The sequence below is a fragment of the Sinohyriopsis cumingii genome, unplaced genomic scaffold, assembly GCF_028554795.1.
Source record: "Sinohyriopsis cumingii isolate HCF-2022 unplaced genomic scaffold, ASM2855479v2 utg001397l, whole genome shotgun sequence".
NCBI classification, from domain to species: domain Eukaryota; kingdom Metazoa; phylum Mollusca; class Bivalvia; order Unionida; family Unionidae; genus Sinohyriopsis; species Sinohyriopsis cumingii.
This window is the reverse complement of record NW_028315993.1, coordinates 3,688,322-3,704,193: the sequence shown is the minus strand read 5'-3', so window position 1 is coordinate 3,704,193 and position 15,872 is coordinate 3,688,322. Positions and strand designations below refer to the sequence as shown.

The following is a 15,872-nucleotide window of genomic DNA, read 5'->3' as shown; positions in this document are numbered from 1 at the left end:
CTCTTTGCCTCAGTCACGGGCTCCATATCCTCCCAGTTTGCCTCATACCAGTCGACATTCTTTCGCTCCCTTTTCCCGTAAGCTGTGATGGCTGATTTGTACACAGAGTCACGGATATGGGACCACTTGGAATCAATGGTGTCATCAGGTGTCACTTTGGTGAGGGCTTCCTTCAGTTTGCTGATGAACCGCTGTGTTTTTCTCTGGGTTGCTTGCACAGTAGGTGTTGATACGTGGGTGACCCTTCTTCTTGGCGTGGTGCAGCTTCTTGGGTAATATTCGCACCTTGCTGGCCACGAGGGAATGGTCCGTGTCACAATCGGCACTGTGGTAGCTGCGGGTAAGGAGGACACTGGCCAGTTCTGCACGCCTGGTGATGACGAGGTCTAGCTGGTGCCAGTGGCGTGAACGTGGGTGTCTCCACGACACCTGGTGGATCTCCTTGCATTTGAAGAAAGTGTTTGTCACACATAGGCTGTGAGAGCAGCACATCTCCAGCAGTCGCTGACCATTCTCGTTGATCTTGCCCCTTCCGTAAAAACCGAGACAGGTGGACCAGGCCTCATGGTCAGCTCCCACTCTAGCATTGAAGTCTCCTAGTAAGTAAAGGCTTTCATTGTTGGGGAAACTAGATATTGCCTGATCCAGAGCCTCATAAAACTTGTCTTTCTCCTCGTAGGTGGAGTAGAGGGTTGGGGCGTACACACTGAAGATGTTGACCGGGCCTAAGGATGTTGACAGCCGGAGGGCAAGGATTCTCTCAGTACCTGATGATGGAGGTTCAATGAAGGCGATTAGCGTGTTCTTGACGGCAAAGCCTACACCATGCTGCCTAGGTTCATCCAAGGGCTTCCCTGCCAAAAGAATGTGTAGTTGGCTTCCCTGATGGTGCCGCTGTCAGCCAGTCGGGTCTCCTGGAGGCAGGCAATGTCGATGTTCAGTCGGGAGAGTTCTCTGTCAATGACGGCAGTCTTCCGTGCATCGTCGATCTGCTGTAGGTCAGTGGTCAATCCAGGGCACATGGTCCTGATGTTCCAGGTTGCAAAACGAAGAGTTGGAGTCTTTTTATTTCTTCTTTTAGTCTTTCCTGGTGCAGAGTTTTGTGGCCCACTTGTCGAGATGGTTCTCTGAGCTCCACGCACCCAGTGAAGCAGGCAGGCCATGGCGGGCAGCACCTTACTGACTGGGGGCTGCCCAGCTTGAGGCGGGCGGTAGCTGTCCAGTGAGACCTGATGATCTCTCCCACCGTCAGAAGTAACCCCTGGCGCCAAGCTCTACGCCAATCGAGCTTTGACTTAGAACCGGTAAACTGCTACTTCTCGTGTTGTGCCGACGCCGTACGACGACGCTGGAGTGTCCTCTCCAGGGGAGCTATGAAGCCTGGGCAGGGTGGTATGGAGAATCAGCTGTTGCCCATGCAGCAGATCCCCCCTCTCCACGCAGCTGGTGTGCCCAAGGGAACGACAAATGCCGATACAGCTTGGCACCAACGGCGTCGCAGGAGTTGCCGGAATGACGTTGAAGTCAATGTCATACCGCCTTAGGGACTCCATCTCCGGATTTTCTGTCGGGGTTTACTCCCTTAGCCTTTCCCATGAGTGGGTATATCCACAAGGCAGCAGAGGTTTGGAATCGGAGTTTTCCTTCTCCTAGATGAGCTACCATCCAAGGTTTACGAGTCCCATCTACCCGAAGCAACTGGTTTTAAGGCGCCAGTGGGCCGCCTTCACCCCTTCTCCTGTTAGTAGAAAACATGGTCTGCCGGGCTTCAAATCTAAGCCACTCGCGAAGGCCAGGAGCTGGATTTTAGTTGACAGAGGCAATAGGAGACGCAGGCCGTATGGGGCATTTTGGAGGATTGGGGCGCTTGTCTCCCACTCCCACCCCGGGCAATGTCAACCTTAGACCAACACTATTCAAGGCTAATGGCACATAACACATACAAGACTGGAATTTATTTGGAACACCAATGAAATTCATTCTGAATAATCTAAATTTTTAACTTGTGACAGAATTTGTTAGGACTATTTGAGATTTAATTCACAATACTGCTGTAAGTTGCTTTTTATATTTTCACTTTGTAATATATGGAAATAAATCATTTGTTGAATCTAACAAAGCTTGATTAATTTGACTGTTTTCTGTTACTTAGTTTAAGACCATAGACTCAAAACAGGAGATATTGCCATCTACGACTTTACCACATATTAACTTCTGTGCAGCTTGTTAAATTTGAGGAGTCACAAGAAGGCTGGCTGCACGCTATCAATATCCAAATTAAATATAATTGGGTGATTTGATAACAATTCTTCTCTTTTATAATGAATTACCTTCTGCGTCAGCCTGTGCTGCACTTACTTAAGGATGTACTTTAAACTAAAATTTACCTTTTGAAATGAATACATTATTACAAATCATTATTTTTAACATGAATATTACGCAAAAATCATGAGAATAGTGGAAACAGAAAGTTTACATTAATTTCCTTTCCAATGCTATATTATTATAAGAAAATATTACACAGTGCTCAGTAAAAGATATAAATAAATAAAAAATACAAGGGAGATGCTTCTTCTTAATTGGAGTTAAGGTTTTGCAAGGACTTTGCACACAACATAGACGGTAATGAAACAGGCAGTTTTCTAGTCTTTACGGTAATTGCATTCTTCACAATCAGGACCAAGTCTCTTTGACAATACTACAATCAACGACTTGCAAGATCACCATACACTACTACATACAAGCTATTTGGAAACAGCATTAATTCGTCGCCAAAACCCGAGTCAACTGATACCGTAATCATCATCTAATTTGATTCAGAATGAATACGTTGGTAATAATTACGGAATCACATGAATCTGATTTCACTTGCGCGTCATACGGGAATGGGGGTGGCTTAACTGTTTTATTTTTTTTTTTTGAACGATATACAATTTTCTGATGGGAAGATAAAAGTTCAAATTACCCTAATAAAGGTTACCGGAAGCAAAGATCAGATGATTATAGATGCGTATACATGTACGGGTAGCCTCCTGATGATTTCGAAAGACATAAGTATGAGACGATAAGGAAACATTTTCTAGATGGGAGCCGGTTGCGGAGATAGCGTGTGATCACTACAGATGATATTTAATAGATGTCACACCTTCTTATACAACATACTGGACTTCGTCAGATCGATCACTGAATGAACCCGTCCTAAGTCGCTTTCATCCTGTTAAAACTCAATCGGCATGTGCAGGACAGATCGAGACCAATATGCCCGTATGGAAGGAGGTATGAGTTACCAGATTCCGGTTAAGCAGCGAATTGTGGATAAATTGTGAATAAAGTATTTTTCTCTGGCATCAGTTTCATATCCATTTTGGTGTAGATAATTATCCTGTTTACATACGTTTATCGTCTTATGATAATTCAGGATTTTCACCTTTTTGTTTCTTCCATGTTGTCCAATATTGTTCACTTATTACAAAAGACATCCAAATTCCAAAGTTTAGCTAAGTTCTGACTGTCGAATATTTAAGGCCTGTGACTTTTCGATTTTGTATGGAACAAACTGATTCACAAGCGACGAGACCCCTAAATTCTCTTCGCAATGAGATGTAATCCACGCGGCTTTACCTAGCCGGTAACACCCTAATTATCCTTCGATTACGAAGCAGAATGAATGCTTTACATAAAAGATAACAAGCTAACCGTCGATTACTAATCCAAATTAATGCTTTATATAAAGATAACCCAGCTGACCTGCGATTACGAATCCGAATGAATGCTTTATTTAAAGATACCGCCATCAAAATTAGGATGATATAACACACAGTGGAAACAAATTTCCTTACAATTACAGCCTAATGCCGTCATATATGATTGTTTGCCTTATTCGCTCCACCATCCCAGTAGGGGAAGGCCATATTTCGTTTTAATATGACTGTCAGACTTTAGCGGTCGACAAGTAATTGGAGCCATTGTTCTGGGGTAACGCTGGAACATTAAGGCCCGAGAGAATAATAATAAGAATAAATGTATGTATGTATGTATGTATGTATGTATGTATGTATGTATGTATGTATGTATGTATGTATGTATGTATGTATTAATGTATGTATGTATGTATGTATGTATGTATGTATGTATGTATGTATGTATGTATGTATGTCTTGGTAACTGTTCGTCGTATCGTCATAACAGTGGTGGTGGTAGTAGTAGTAGTAGTAGTAGTAAACAGATGATTGTGAGCTAGCTAGACGGCTCAAGTGTCTCGATGCTTGTGGTCGCGTGTTCGAACCCAGCAGAATCATACAATTGGTTTATAAAAATAATACTTAACAACTGCCTCTCACTACCACCTGCTACATGTCTGCGGCGTAATGCCCCAGTGCTAGACGTCACTATAAACTGTCATACTGCTTACATCGTAGCGATATGATTAAAATCTATAAATCTACATTAAAATTCCGCAACCCAAAACACACTCCCCTGAGCTGCCTACCTGTATAACTAACTTGACGGAAACCTAGACTTAGGTAACTACTATTACACACTGATACTTGCATGCCAGCACTACACATTTCCGTTATTATTAGAATTTATTTATTTTTTCAGAGTTATTCTCTCTATCAGCCATGTTGTTCACTCAAGTAAACCTGAAGAAGGAGATAGGCATGTTGTAACTAAGTCAGCTGAATATCCATTGTAGTATTTGTCTTCACACGCCAATAGCTTGCCAGATAAGGTCAACACTTAATAACATGGCTTGTTGTCATGCAATGATTGGTTGGTGTTGTGTATGATAACAAGAATTTGCTTGGAGACAAGTACATTCATTATAGGTAATACCGAAGGTGAACTTCGGAAAGTTGTATTTTAAGGGATTTATAGATATTCTGTAAGTATTAGTCTACTATTTATTTTTATGAAGCATTAATTTATATTCAGTCAATGCATGAAAATGGAATAACGTTGTATTGAATGTGCAGAGTCCTACATTTACTCAAATCAAGGTCATTGACACTAGTCTCTCCGAGAGTTGTTCAGTTAATGATACATCATAAATTGAATTCACATCGCAGAGTTTTTAAGTTTTCAAACATACGTTATTGATGATACAGAGAGTTGTACAGTCTCAGTGAGTCAGATGTTCACATAGAAAATCCCGGTTGACTCACACGTAGGTTATTTAATGCACGAAAGAGTTGTTTATTTTTAGTGAGTGCGATTATAAGGTAAAAATATCATGTGCACGTCATTTCCTGTGACTATGAGGTCAATAAGAGTAGATGAAGATTCTTTAAAAGAAATCATTACTGGTAATTACACGGATTGCTAACCTCCACTATTATTATTCTCACCACTAACACCCCGTCTACATTATTTATATACATCACTAACTCTACATCTACACTAATTACACACACCACTGACTCCCCCAAACTATTTACACACTCCACTAACTCTCCATCTACATTATTTACACACACCCCTAACTATCTACACTATTTACACACTATTTACACTATTTACACACTCCACTAACTCTCCATCTACACTATTTACACACACCACTAACAAACCCATCTACACTATTTACAGGCCCCACTGACACTCCATATACAATATTTACACACACCGATTACTCCCCCTCTACACTATTTACACACTCCACTGACTCTCATATACACTATCTAGACACCACTAACGCCCCCTCTAGCCTATTTACACTCTCCACTACGTCTCCATCTACATTATTTACACACACCACTAACTCTCCATCTACACTATTTACACACTCCACTAACTCTCCATCTACACTATTTACACACACTTTTAATTCCCCATCTACACTACTTACACACATCAATATCTCCCCATCAAGACTATTTAAACTCACGACTAACTCCGCTCTACACTATTTACAAACTCCACAAACTCTCCATCTACATTATTTACACACATCACTCACTCCCCCTCGACACTATATGCACACTCCACTAAATCTCCATCTACACTATTCCCAAACACAACTAATTATCCATCTACACTATTTAAATACACCACTAACTCTCCATCTACACTATTTACACACCACACGAACTCCCCAACTAAGTTATTTACACACTCCACGAACTCTTCACCTACACCACTTGCACATACCTCTAACTCTCCATCTACACTATTTACACACACAACTATCTCCCTAGCTACATCATTTACACACATCACTAACTTCCCATCTTAACCATTGACACACATCACTAAATCCCCATCAGCACTATTTACACACATCACTAACTCCCCCTCTACACTATTTACACACTACATTAACTCCCCTCTACACTATTTACACACTCCACAAACTCTCCATCTACACTATTTGCACACGCCACTAACTCCCCATCTATACTATTTACACACGCCACTTACTCCCAATCTACACTATTTGCACACACTACTAACCCACCATCTAAATTATTTACACTCTCCAAAAGCTCTCCATGTACACTATTTACACACCCCACTAACTCTCTATCTACATTATTTACACACACAATTAACCCCCTCTACACTATTACACACTCCACTAACTTTCCATCTACACTATTTACACACACCACTAACTCCCCATCTACACTATTTACACACTCCACTAACTATCCATCTACAATATTTACACACACCACTAACTACCCGTCTACAATATTTATACACTCCACTAAATCTCCTTCTACATTATTTGCACACATTACTAGCTCCACATTTGCACTATTTATATACACCACTACCCCCCTTCTACACTATTACACACTCCACTAACTTTCCATCTACACTATTTACACACACCACTAACTCCCCATCTACACTATTTACACACTCCACTAACTATCCATCTACAATATTTACACACACCACTAACTACCCGTCTACAATATTTATACACTCCACTAAATCTCCTTCTACATTATTTGCACACATTACTAACTCCACATTTGCACTATTTATATACACCACTACCCCCCTTCTACACTATTTACACACTCCACTAACTTTCCATATACATTATTTACACACACCACTAACTCCCCATTTACACTATTTACAGATACCACTAACTCCCCATCTACACTATTTACACACACGACTATAAAGTGCCACACTGCAGGCATCGTAGCGATATGACTGAAAAGTTGCTAAAGTAACTTTAACAATCCAAATCACACACACACACACAGGCACACACACCATTAGCTCCGTATTCATTGTATTTACACATCTCACTAACTCTTCATCTACATCATTTAAACCCACCGCTAATTAACTCATATAATTTAGTATTTACCTAAAAACTGATCTCCCCATCCACATTATTTACCCCCACCAGCTCCAAATATCTATCATTTTCCCACCTCTAACTACGCATCTACAGTATAGGTACCCACCATTAACTCCATATTCATTGTATTTACAGATCCCACTAACTCCTCAACTACATCATTTACACCCACCGCTAATTAACTCATATAATTTGGTATTTACCTATAAAACTGATCTCCCCATCCACATCATTTACCCCCACTAACTCCAAATATCTAGCATTTTCCCACCTCTAATTCTCCGTCTACAGTATTTATACTCACCAATAACTCCACACCTACATTATTAACACTAAGCAATAACTCCCCAAACACAAAGGCACAATGCTTCCTTCAGTCATTGTAACCATTAGCTACTCTAATATGTACCAGATCATCTAGATCCCACAACAACTTTAAGATCACACCAAACCACTGAGATCACACTACACCTCTAAAATCACACAATACCGCTAAAATTACACAACACCTCTAAGATCACATACCACCTCTAAGATCATAGTCCACCTATAAGATCACATAAAACAACTAAGATCACTCAACACCTCTAGGGTCACACAACACCACTAAGATCACACAACGCCTCTAAGATCACCCACCACCTCTAAGACCACATAAAATTACTAAGATCACACAAAACTACTAAAATCACACAACTACCCTAAAATCACACAAAACAACTAGAATCACATAACACCTCTAAGATCACATAAAAACTTTAAGATCAGACAACACCTCTATGATGGTACAAGATCACTAAGATCACACAACACATCTACGTTCACACAAATCCACTAAGATCACACAACACCTCTAAGGTAACACAAAACCATTAAGATCACACAACACCTCTAAGATCACACAACACCTTTAAGACGGTACAAGATCAATAACAAGACCAAAAACCTCAAAAATCGAAGAAAACCACTAAAACCACGCAATACCTCCACGATCACAGAAAACCATTAAGATCACACAACACTTCTAAGATCACACAACGCCTCTAAGATCACACAACACCTATAAGATCACACAAAATTAATAAGATCACACAACACCTATAAGATGGCACAAGATCACAGATCACACTCTAAGATCACGCAACACCTCTAAGATCACAAAGCACCTATAAGATCACACAAAACCACTAAGATTGCACAACACCCCTAAGATCACAAGAAACCACTAGATCACAGTACACCTCTAATATTACACAACACATCTAAGAGATAGCACACTATCACTAATATCACATGCCACTTCTAAGGTCACACAAAACCACTAAGATTACACAACACCACTAAGATGACACAATATCATTACTATCATAAACACTAAGATGACTAGGGTACTTAAAGATGATTACATTTTGCGTGTAAAAAAGAGAGTTGATGTAATTGCAGCTTTGATAAGCCCTTTCAACACCAAAATGTTTACGCGATTTCATTTTTATAGATATTTCATTTTACAAGCATGTTGATATCTGTACAATAAGTCATAACTAAATATTAGTTATTTATATTACATTGATACGGCTAGAATATTCCTGTCTATATTTTACAGCCCAGTCATCGTGTCTACATTCTGTTAGGTTGAAAACTCATTTCAGTTGGAGTCAATAACCCTGAAGCACAATCATTTGAAAAGAGAAAATGGCAACAGGAGGAGAGGAAAAAGTTGGTTACAGTCTTGTCAAAGTTCGGACTTTGACACTAAAAAACGGTAAGTGATCTATAAGATACATATAAAATCCAGTGGAGTTTGTCAATGAATATTTTCATACTCTGCATACGGATACTTGTACTATATTCATTACATGGTGGGAAATGTCAGTGTCTATTTTATACTCATTTGTTTCCTAAGGTCTGACATACCTAATGGAGTATGACGGTTAATAATTTCATATTTTCATTGTCTTTGCTACTTAAATCTGGCATATGTAATATAATATGACAGTTAATAATTTGATATTTTCATAGTCTTTGTTACTTAAGTCTGGTATATGTAATATATTATGACAATTCATAATTTCATATTTGTATAGTCTTTGTTACATAAATCTGGCATATTTATTCGAGTATTTCAGTGAATACTTTGAATTTCGACCTTAGTTTCATATTCTATTTTTACCTAATGTCGGGCATACTTAATAGAAGATGTCAGTAAATATTTTCATACTCTGCATACAGATGCTTTTAATACAAATATTAGAAAGGAAAGACAGGAATGACCGTGTGTACTAGCAATACAACAGCCAGTGGGAAACACATCAGAGTTGGCTAAGCCTAAATATGGAATTACTAAGTAACCTTAAAACTATAATGTAAAACCATGAGCTCAGGTTTTGGTAATTTGATGTTCCAACTGGCTTCAAAGCAAGTCTTTTCATCGGTTATGCGTGTAAGCTTTCACCATGACACCTATTATAATGGCTTTCTGTAAGATGACATAGCCTGATAGTTATACATACACATATAAAAGAGATTATTAACTGAATATACTCTTTGTTCAGTGTAGCGTGTGGCTACATAATGTGTATTCATATGCAACTTCAACCGACCGATAGCGGTTGTGACTGCTTGATGACAGGTATGAACATGTTCCTGTCACTGTTGGCATTTAATCTTACCACCGCAGTGCTAGGTTTCGTTTTTACCGAGCTTAAAGAATTATTTACCTTTATGTACAGCGCCAAAATATCTGCCCTGTAGAGAGGTATTAGATTTTTGTAAGAAAAGGGTCAACTATCTTTGTATTCTTTTTCTCGCACGGACGATGTTCATACTACCTTTCTTGGGATGATCTCGATCTAGAAGCTGTTCTTACGTAGTATAGATATTATGAACACAATGAAGACTGAGGTAACGATGACGACGATTTTGTTGATAAAGCATTCCAAACATATGTGTTGTTTGTCTGTGGCACAAAGTAGATTAAAGAAAACATACAGATTTTATGCATGCACGTTATTAAAAGATTGGAAATTAGACATCACAAGAATAAAACTTTGCATTTGTATGTTTTCAACTAACAAACATCTAAACCAAAGAGTCTCATTTTGTTCATATTTGAGTAGAATTACGTTGAGGAATAATGTTCTAGTTAAAGTCTCCAAGAACATGTCGTGCATAAAATAAGTCCTGTCATCCAAATCCAGTATAATTTAGTCTATAGTCTACTTTGTTGGCATAAATCTCAAAATTGTATTGTTATTAATATTTTTATTTATCACAAACGTGTGTCCGCAAGATGGCAACATAAGACTGCATTCATCGTGTAATCATATGAGGTGCCGTTTTATTATTGAATGCTGTATAATACATTCGGTGTATGATATACATAGTCTCGTGTATGATAGCATAACTTCAAATTCATTAAATTATTATTCCTTTCAATTTATTGTTTTATTAAATTAGATGCATATCTTAAATTTGTCTAATGAATGATTTACATTCCGTCCGAACTGAGTGAAACGTGTTGGATATAGGCGATATTTCCCAATATTAAAAAGAGAATTCAGGTGTGAAGAAAAAACTCGCGACTAAAACTTAAATTTGGGAATTTCATGTACACTAATTAAGATTTTATACTCGTCAAATATCAACTACAAATTCAGTTAATTGATATAATACAATGAAATTATATCACAAGATAAATATAATATCATAAAATAAGGAAAAAGGGTAAAATGGCGCCTCATACTACTAGGTCTAATATGATTCGATGATCAAAATATTTAGACTTATATATGAATATTATAAAACGATATTAGTTTGACAATGGTTCGGTAATTGCCCTACCCATCCCACAGTCAACCCGGGTCATTATCCAATACAAGAATATGCTTTCATTTTGACATGTGTAGAGTTAGAGGTTGAACAATCTCCCACCCACCAAACCGTCAATCATATGTTGTATCCGCCATATTACGTATTGTTATTTTGAAATTTGTAGGAGTTAGCGATTTAATACTCACCCGATTCATACAACCATCAACCAGGGTTACAAACCTTCAATGTGGACTGGTCAAGCACACTCTTGAGTCGTGCAATCCGAGGTTCATAAACGCATTTAACACCTTGACCTCCAGCCAGTTTGATGTCGGTTGGACCACAGAAGTTTGCGTTTTATCGTCAGCCAGAACGTCAGACTCCTGTAGTTTGACCATATTACACACACACATACACGCACGCACACACACACGCGCACACACGTGCATGTGCAAGTTATTGTTTATTAAATTATGATCCGCCTATGGCATTTATAAACATTGTTTCGACCCTGTCATAAATTATATAGATCAGTCATGAATTTTCATTGATCACTGATTAGTCACTAGTGACGTAAGAAAATAACGATACAAATATGAAGAATTTCCACCCACCCACCTCATTCATAAAAGACAGTACGCAGGAATCTGGAGTGAGAGAGAAAACGTATTTGGGCTTGATGAAACCCTTGAAACTGAACCTTAACCATGTAGCCCTCGATAACGTGGATAGTTGTAATGGTATGTGTATACTATCCATGGGATTTATCTACAGTGTTCATAATATCACTGATACAAATTCGCAATAATCTGAAGAAATTATAAGGTAATTTTCTTGTTTATAAGGCATACACACACACACACATTGCAATTTATTTAATGCTTGTTTTTGTTTCTGTTGTTTTTTCTTAAACCTATAATTAGGTTGTAAAACAAAATTATTTTTAAATATCAAAATATCCGAAAGGTGCCCCCTACCTACTGTCTCTGTTTTGGTTGGTCAGTTAAGTTCGGGGGGGGGGGGGCACCAGACAGATATCCCCTCCATTCCCCCAAAATATAAAAAGTATTTTATGTTTGTATATTTCCCTTCAGATATGTTGTGTGTTTTGTTTAAAAAGAATTTTGTTATCGAAAATTTTAGTTTTAATGTGTGATAGGTTATTTATTTTTCCCTAGTGTTATCTATGGGGTTGTTTGTCCAAGCCTGGTTTTATTCACCTTGCTCGGGGTCCCTTCCCTGAAAATGTTGTGACCTTTGCTAGAGGTCCCCTAAGTCTCAGTGTTTGCTATTTATGTTAGTGTTATATTGTGTGTATGCTATATTTTCTGCATGTTTGAGACAGCAAGTGTAAGTCAGAATTTTTCCCCAGTTGTCTTATTTCAAATCTTTGGATATAGAATCCATTTTAATATATTTTGTATTATTTATCCCTTAATTTATATTCAGTTTAAAATTTTAGAGATCGGAACGGTGTGCTATATTACTTTAAGAAAAAATAAATTTCTATTGTTTTATTCGAGTGCTAATCTGTGTCTTTCCTCGTATATATTCTTTAAATATATAGGTAGGCTGTGCTCGATTCAAGGTCCACACTTCTTGATTCTCCTTGTATTTCCCCTGATTAGAGTTAGGCCTCCATTAATAATTTAAAGTATTTCTTAGAAATTTTCAAAATTGTTTAAGACACTACAAGAATGTAGGTCGGTTGACTATACAATGACGGAGCTGTACGGTTAGAGAAGAGGAAGATAGTTAGTGGGAGTAATACTATATATATTTGTGTTTGTGTTTGGTCTGTTTATGTTCTATATGGGGTGTTTTTCCAGGACTCTTTCATGGGCCTGTCCACTTCGCGTATCGCCTTGCGACGTTGCCCCATGATGTCACCGCCTTGTACTTTCGCCATATAGATTCCCTGTGGATTTCCTATAGTTCCTTATTTCTGATAGTAGTTTTTTTTTGATTTTCCAAAGTATGACATCATAGGAGTCTTTTGAATTTTCAAGTGTTAATTGAAGATTTAATAAGTATGGGTAGCAGCAGAGAGACTGGGCCCACCAACTATTTCGTCCAACAGGACCATCTATCGAAAACTTTTCTGACAGAAGTTCTTATTTCACAAAAATAACCCTTCTATCCAGAAACTATGATGACTAAATCCTCTTTTCTGGCTAGAAGGGTTATTTCGACAAAGATAACTCACTATAAAAAATATTTCTTCACGTGGTGACGTCGACGAAAACGTTGAGGGCCCAGTCTCTCTGCTGCTAGCAATGCAAATATTTTAGGATTTCTGTTATGAATTAAAAATTTAAGTTAACAATAATGGCCAACATTGGAGAATCACATTCCGCTAGACTAGCTCGAGAGCGACTAGAAGCAATAAAAAAATTTCTTCCTGTACGAGATTCTGTCAGAGAAAAATTACAAGCATGGCAGCAAGCACAAGTTGAATTTGCAGCAGGTGTAGAAGAATTATTTAAACCCGTTACAACAGCTACTGAAAAGGCTGCGGTGGTCACAGAAAGAGCTTTACTAGGAGAACCTAAGGATGATATCAAAGAGGAGGAGGAGCGAAGAAAGGGTATTCTTCCAGTGTTACAAAAAACCGCTAAACGAGCCAAACAAACAAAAAAGATTTTACGAGATCTTCCAGCTGATATAGCTGTAGCTCAACCTCCATCCGTCGGCGAAGAAATACTTGAAGGTATTGGGCAAATTCGTACTGAACTCGCGTCCAAGCCAATAAAAGAAAATGTTGCAATGATTAAAAAATTTAGAGAAGGGTTTGTCGAAGATATTAGAAATACTACAAGAGAAGAATTGCCCAGAAAAATATTAATTGGTATGTTTAATAAATCTAGTATCTTAAAACCCGGTTTTGAAAACGTGAATGATGATAATTTTATTAAATGGATATATCGCATATATAAAAACAAAAAACAAGACAGAGACGATGATTTAGAATACAGAGGTCTCTTTGAAGAAGTAAAAAGAGTTTATAACGAACAGGTAAAACAACTAGAATTCCCCCAGCAGAAACCTTCTACACCTTTACAACAACAACGGCGGAGGATAATAGATACTGACCTAGTCCCGTTAAGTGAATATGAGGTTGCATCTGAACAAAGTCCACGTCGTCAAAAATCCGAGCCAACTAGGTCGCCGATAATTGGTTTAACAACATCTCCTGAAAGTTTACCGCAAGATGTTTTAGCCCCGAGAATTGTAGAACAACAACCAAAAACCGGATCTGGTCTAGGTGTTTGTCCTGATAATGTTCTCAATGATGTATCACGGCTAGAAGTTCTCATCGGAGGGAAACGTGCCGGAAATAACTCACCGGAAATAATTAATGAAGCGGCTGATATCTGTCAGCGACTATTTCGCGGCGGCATCATGGATTCTCATATCTATCGAGAACTTATTGATGAGCTCATCGACGATTAGAGAAATAACTAATTAAATTAAATGATCATACATGACTCTCATCATATGACCCGACGAGAGAGAGTGGTAAATTCGCGATATCCTGTTTACAGTGCATATTATGGAGATGGACTTGGAGATGTTATTCAAGGATTGTTTACAAGAATAACTCCAAAGGCTGGGCCAATTGCAAAACAATTATCGTCAAAAGCTATTGATGTTATTAGAGATAAAGCTTCTGGTGTAATCGGTGATGCTGCCGGCAAAGTGTTCACGGCGATCAAGGACAGACTAGCACGATTAATACGCAGAAAGCCTCCGCCGGTAAAATTACCAAGCACTGCGGATATGCCTGCAAATGTTAGCAAAATAATAAATGAAACTGCGAATCAAAAACTAGCGTCACTGATACCTTCCAAAGAAATAGAAAAAAATATAGCTTCAAGTTTAGCAGCGGGAAGTGGTCTTCGTTTTAGATAATAATGTATTACAATAAGATGTTTCAGCGCATATCCAACGTAGCATTTGATATGGTTAAACCAGTCAGAAAGGATGAATCCTTGCGCGATTATCAATTTTATTTTTATGATGCAAAAACACCTAACGCGCCGGGGAGAATTGAGTTTCAAATTCATGATACAAGTATATATTTTCTGCCTTGTGAGGCTTTTATTGAAGTCACAGGTAGAATCTTAAAAGCGGATGGTACTGGATACGGAATGGGCGATCGTGTTGGTTTTGTTAATAATGGTGTGATGGCGTTATTTAGCAAAGCCACATACTCGATTGATGGAAAAGATATTGAGTCGTGTTTGGATAATGTTGATGTTGCCACGACAATACTTGGTCTTGCAAGATATTCTGATGATTACACAAGATCAGCTGGTCCAACAATGATGTTTGTAAAGGACACATCTGATCATCCCGAAAATAGAAATGTAACGATGAAGGCGGCCGGGAATGCAGTTGCAGCCATGAACGAAAATTTCAACTTGGGTTTTGCTACGCGTCGAGCAATGCTGAACGACGACGAAGAGTTTTCCTGTGCTATTCCACTATCTCATATTTTTGGATTTTGCAGAAGTGTCCGAAAGGTTATATTTGGTGCCAAACACACAGTAACGCTTGTCAGAAAAACTCTGATAATGATGCAATATGGCGAGCTGATGGAGTTGATCCTGGTAAAGTAGAGTTAAGAAAACTATCTCTGTGGATGCCAACAATGACTCCATCAATCGCTGAAGAACAACGGTTACTTTCTTTTATGGATCAAGGTGGAAAATCGTTGTTATCATGGTTAGCA

General features: G+C 38.4%; 1 protein-coding gene across 1 annotated transcript in view; it reads left to right on the top strand.

Moving 5' to 3' along the window:
- Positions 1–7,345: 7,345 nt before the first annotated feature.
- The window catches only part of LOC149772552 (uncharacterized), a 187,124-nt gene continuing 178,597 nt past the window's right edge, over positions 7,346–15,872 (top strand). The window contains exon 1 of the mRNA XM_089947671.1: positions 7,346–9,089. Coding sequence (XP_089803797.1) covers positions 9,020–9,089 — 70 coding nt within the window. The 5' untranslated portion in view covers positions 7,346–9,019. The remainder of the gene's footprint in view (positions 9,090–15,872) is intronic.